General features: G+C 66.6%; 1 protein-coding gene across 1 annotated transcript; it reads right to left on the reverse strand.

The window, feature by feature from the left end:
• Positions 1-133: 133 nt before the first annotated feature.
• On the reverse strand, positions 134-1,859 carry LOC127750219 (uncharacterized). Its single transcript, XM_052271214.1, has 5 exons — positions 1,651-1,859; positions 1,241-1,574; positions 887-1,140; positions 434-697; positions 134-346 (listed from the first exon to the last, which is right to left on the reverse strand). The coding sequence occupies exons 1-5, from the start codon at positions 1,663-1,665 to the stop codon at positions 134-136; spliced, it is 1,080 nt and encodes a 359-aa protein (XP_052127174.1). The 5' UTR covers positions 1,666-1,859.

Genomic DNA, 1,859 nt, shown 5'->3' on the forward strand with positions numbered 1-1,859 from the left:
ACCAAGTACGGGTTCAACGCCGCCTGTTATGGGCGAGGCCAAGACCCTCAACGTCGGGTTGGGCCGCTTTGTGCAGAGCCGACCTTACGCAGGTGTTGTTCATCCGGGCGGGGCCGTGTTTAGTGTTGGTCGCCTATGGGGCGATAACGCCCAGGGTGACCTCGCCCTCGAGCAGCCCGATGAGCGCCTGGTACACGGCGAGCGTGGACATGAGCAGCATGTGCAGCAGCATGGCGATGGCCGTGAGCGGCGTGCGCACCAGGCGCTCCGTCAGGTCCCGCAGCTGCAGCCAGGCCCGGCGGTAGGCGTCCACCCGCGACGCCACCAGCCAGGGCCGCCTCAGCTCCTGTGGACAGGGCACGCGGACCTGCAGCAGCAGCCCCCGCTGGTACCTGCCAGAGTGCCCGGCAAACGCACTGCAGGTCTTGGTTACCTTGGACATCGTGGTCCGCAGCGCGTCGGCGAAGCGCTTGACGCAGTAGGCGCTGCCGGCCACGAGGCACGACACTATGATGGGCACGACGAGCACCTGGTTGTGCGCGAAGATGTGCGTCCAGTGGCCGCCCTCGGCCGCGAGCAGGTAGATCCACATGGCCTCGCAGGCGGGCACGAACACGGCGAGCAGCACCACAGCGCTCCAGGACAGAGTGCGCGCCCAGCGCCGCGGCGACCGACGGAAGGTGGCGCCAAAGGAGTCCTGTGAGTATGCCGGCCGTCGGGCGTTCGTCAGCACGGATAGCGATTCCGTATATGGATAGGTAACGTTCAATGCAGTTTTGTTGTCAAAGTGAAATCCGAATTTGAACAGGTCCATATGAAAAAATGCGTGAATTGAAACGATTTAGGGGTGGTCCCAGCGAGGTTGTGGCACCAGGGCGGCACGCACCATGAGCTCGGCGGCGGCGGGCTGGTGCCGTCGAACGTGCCGCGCCTCGAACCACAGCAGCGGCGTCATGCAGAGCCCCGTCATGGAGCCGAAGCTCACCACCGAGGTGAAGCGGGTGTTGAGGCTGACGCGCTGCCGTGTCTCCAGCAGCTCCAAGCGGTCCGTGACGAGCCGCCAGCCCGACCAGCAGATGGCCAGCGTCACGGCCAGCGAGTACAGCAGCGTGGAGCGGCCCGGGTGGAAGGAGAAGCGCTCTGCGGACAGAGCGTTTGACAGCGAGGCCGACGAGGCCAACGGCAAGGCGACCAGTCCTCGTGTGCAGCAGCCCTCGGTGCAGCCCACGACTATACTCACCAGGCCTGAAGGCGACGGGCAGCAGCCCACACACGGCCAGCCCCAGCGCGAGCGGCCTCAAGTCCTCGTACATCCCGTTGCCGCCGAAAAGATCGTCGTGGTTTTCGGCGACGTCGCGCCCCCCTTGGTCGGCGGTGGCCTTGACAGGCTTGGCGGCCTCCTCCGGGGCCTGCGGCAGGGGAGCCACGGCCGCGGGTGGAGGGAAGCTGGGCGAGGACCTGACGCGCTGCGCGCCCAGCCATTGCAGCTCGTAAGAGTCGCCCTGCCAGGCGCGGCTGGTTCGCTGTGGCGCCGCCGGCTGCGGCACCTGCAGTAACTGTGGCACCTGCGCCAGCTGGGACACAACACACAAAGCCGGTCGTCGCCGTTGTCTGACACGAGTAGACCTCTACTTCACCCGGAGAGCTCACCCTGGTCGCGTCCATGGGCGCGAGACGGGCGCGGGACGGGCTCGCGGTGGGGACTGGGTCGCCGACTGCGCCAGGAGCGGAGCGCGCGGAGCTGCTGGAGTTCGATCCGCTACGAGCTTGCGCTGGTGGCCACTCATTGCCGCACGCCCCCGCTGTTGTGTCCAGCGGTCAGGTTCACGGTGTTGAGCCGTTGGATTGGACATACCGAA

This window comes from Frankliniella occidentalis, unplaced genomic scaffold, assembly GCF_000697945.3.
Source record: "Frankliniella occidentalis isolate FOCC.00 unplaced genomic scaffold, Focc_3.1 Scaffold153, whole genome shotgun sequence".
Lineage (NCBI taxonomy): Eukaryota > Metazoa > Arthropoda > Insecta > Thysanoptera > Thripidae > Frankliniella > Frankliniella occidentalis.

What these genes read in the sequence shown, in the direction of transcription:
- LOC127750219 (XM_052271214.1), bottom strand. An exon ending in GCCCGTCGCCTTCAGGCCTG is followed by an intron (nt 1,141 to 1,240) that starts GTGAGTATAGTC and finishes CTCTGTCCGCAG; the next exon opens with AGCGCTTCTCCTTCCACCCG. An exon ending in TGCGGACCACGATGTCCAAG is followed by an intron (nt 347 to 433) that starts GTAACCAAGACC and finishes CCCTGTCCACAG; the next exon opens with GAGCTGAGGCGGCCCTGGCT.